Source organism: Nicotiana attenuata, unplaced genomic scaffold, assembly GCF_001879085.1.
Source record: "Nicotiana attenuata strain UT unplaced genomic scaffold, NIATTr2, whole genome shotgun sequence".
Taxonomy (NCBI): Eukaryota; Viridiplantae; Streptophyta; class Magnoliopsida; order Solanales; family Solanaceae; genus Nicotiana; species Nicotiana attenuata.
The window spans coordinates 258,273-260,736 of record NW_017670889.1 but is presented as its reverse complement, the minus strand read 5'-3'; the positions used below and the strand labels follow the sequence as shown (position 1 = coordinate 260,736).

At 36.6% G+C, this 2,464-nt stretch overlaps 1 protein-coding gene across 1 annotated transcript; it reads right to left on the bottom strand.

The window, feature by feature from the left end:
• Positions 1-1,417: 1,417 nt before the first annotated feature.
• Positions 1,418-2,080, bottom strand: LOC109244235. The gene has a single exon (XM_019411292.1). It carries the CDS (start codon positions 2,078-2,080, stop codon positions 1,418-1,420), a length of 663 nt encoding a protein of 220 aa, XP_019266837.1.
• Between the last annotated feature and the right edge of the window lie 384 nt (positions 2,081-2,464).

The following is a 2,464-nucleotide window of genomic DNA, read 5'->3' as shown; positions in this document are numbered from 1 at the left end:
GTCCCAAAGTGACAAGCCCAAGTTCCAGGAATGCGGACCGCACTATAATTGTGCGGCTGCAGAAGCTCATTGTGCGGACCGCACACACAATTATGCGGCTGCACAACCTCCGCCAGGGCATTTTTGTCAGATATTTTTAGCTTAGTATAAATAGAATTTTTTGTCATTTTTAAGTTAAGTTTTGTTTTGGGAGAGCACCTGAGCCTTTTTCTTTACTGTTTTGGTAATTTTGTACTAGATTAACTTCTAAATATTAGATTTTCTTTCTCTAATCAATTATTATGCATCCTATCTTAATTTCTTCTTGTATTTCTTCATCTTTCATGAGTAGCTAAATTTCTAGCTAGGGTTGTGGCCCAACCCTAATGTGGGTACTTACTAGGTATTTTATTTAGGGCTTGTTTGTGATTGGGTTAGTGATATTTAGCCAAGTTCATGCTTGAATTCAAGAATTAATGGTTGCAAACATTGATTAATGCCTATTTGACTTAGTCTCTACTTGAGAAAGAGAGACTAAGTCTAGGAAAACTTGGCTAACAAGAAATTGGGGTGAACTCAAAAATTGATAGCCCCAATTAAAGGGACAAATCTAGAGATAGTAAGACCCGTCTTGAGCATATATCACTTGATTTGTGCAATATCATTTGGACTTGAGAAAGCCAAATTGGGCAAAAGCAGTCAAACTACCGAGAGGTATAGAGTGGGTAATTGCGTGTGATTGCTATATTACAATCCCGACTAATCAAACTTGCCTTAGAGTTTACAACCCGTTAGGTAACCACCTAGGTGGAAGCCACGACCCTAAATCTTTCATCATTTTGAAAACAACCAAAACCAAAAATATTATCTCCTAGTTTTATATTTGCAATCAATGGCTTAGAGTAGAAGTAAAAACAACAAACAAGAATGTGGAAGTGTAATTTGAGGCACATCACATAATTGCACTAAATATATACCTAATCCTAATTCTAACTCCCTGAGGATTCGACCCTGACTCGCGTTGGGATTTATTATTGCTTCGACCGCCTCACTACCTATATTTGTGGTGTGAGTTTGGGCGACATCACCCACCAAAATGAGACAACACCTACCAGCTTTCTAGAAATAAATTTCTATGAATCTTTCTTTGAATCCATCAACCTTCTCCACGTGTGAGATTGACCATACGCCCATTTCTTTGCCACATGATGTGACCTTTTGCAGTATTTGGCCTCCAAAAAAACTTTGAGTAAAGTCTTTTGAGTTCTGAAGTTCCATCAGAGCTTAATAGAGAAAGCATTATAAATGTCCTTCATTGCTCTAAAGCCTGCCCCTCCATCTTCTGTTGGAAAGCATAGATCACTACATGCTTTCAAATGTGTTTTTATTTCTGTTTCCATCTTTTCCCCCAAAAAAGGTTAGCCATAATCTTCTAGATCTAGTTCAATACTGTCTTAGGAGGATGTAACACAAAAAGAATATGCAGAGGTAATGCTTGTAGTATTGATTTTATAAGCACAACTTTATCCCCATATGATAATAATTTACTCTGCCATCCTTGCATCCTATTAGCCACTTTAGCAACCATATCACTGAAATATACCACCTTTTTCCTCCCTAAGTATATAGGACATCCAAGGTATTTCATAGGAAATTGACACCATTGAAAACCAGTGATTTTATTAATGTCAGTAATCCTCTGATCATCTTCCTGAAAAGGAACATAAAAGCTAGATTTCCTCTTGTTCACCATTTGCTCAGATATCTTCTCATATTCATGTAATTCATTCATCACAAAATGGAAAGAAAAAAGATCACATGAAGAGAATAAGATAGTATCATCAGCATAGCATAAGTGAGTGATTCTGGGACTCTTCTTATCAACGGAGTATGGAATACAACCAATATTGAATAGGTTATCCATAATCCCTGATAATAGTTCAGCCTCCAACACAAATAGAGAAGGAGATAATGGATCTCCCTGCTTGATTCCTCTGCTTGATTTGAAAAAACCATGCCTGGTTCCATTAATATTAATAGAATACCACACATTGGACATTAGCATCCATATACTCCGGATCCAACCTTCTGAGAAACCCATCTGCCTGAGTACTTGGCAAAGAAATTCTCAAGATACCCTATCATATTCTTTAGTCATGTCCACTTTTAATACAACATTGCCATATAGAGATGGTTTAGTTATATTATGGACTAAGTCTTGGGTGAGCATAATGTTTTTTGTGATAAACCTTCCTCTAATGAAATCTGTCTGGTTAGAAGAAACCAGTTTTTGCATCAATGGGCTTAGTCTCTGGGTCAACAACTTGGATAGAATCTTGCATGAGAAATTACTAAGACTAATAGGCCTTAGATTTGTGAAAGACTGAGGATTGTCCACCTTTGATAATAAAGTAAGGCATGTGTGAGCCAATGCTTTTGGAATCTGATTATCTACAAAAAAAAAAAAAAAACCAAGAGTCATTAA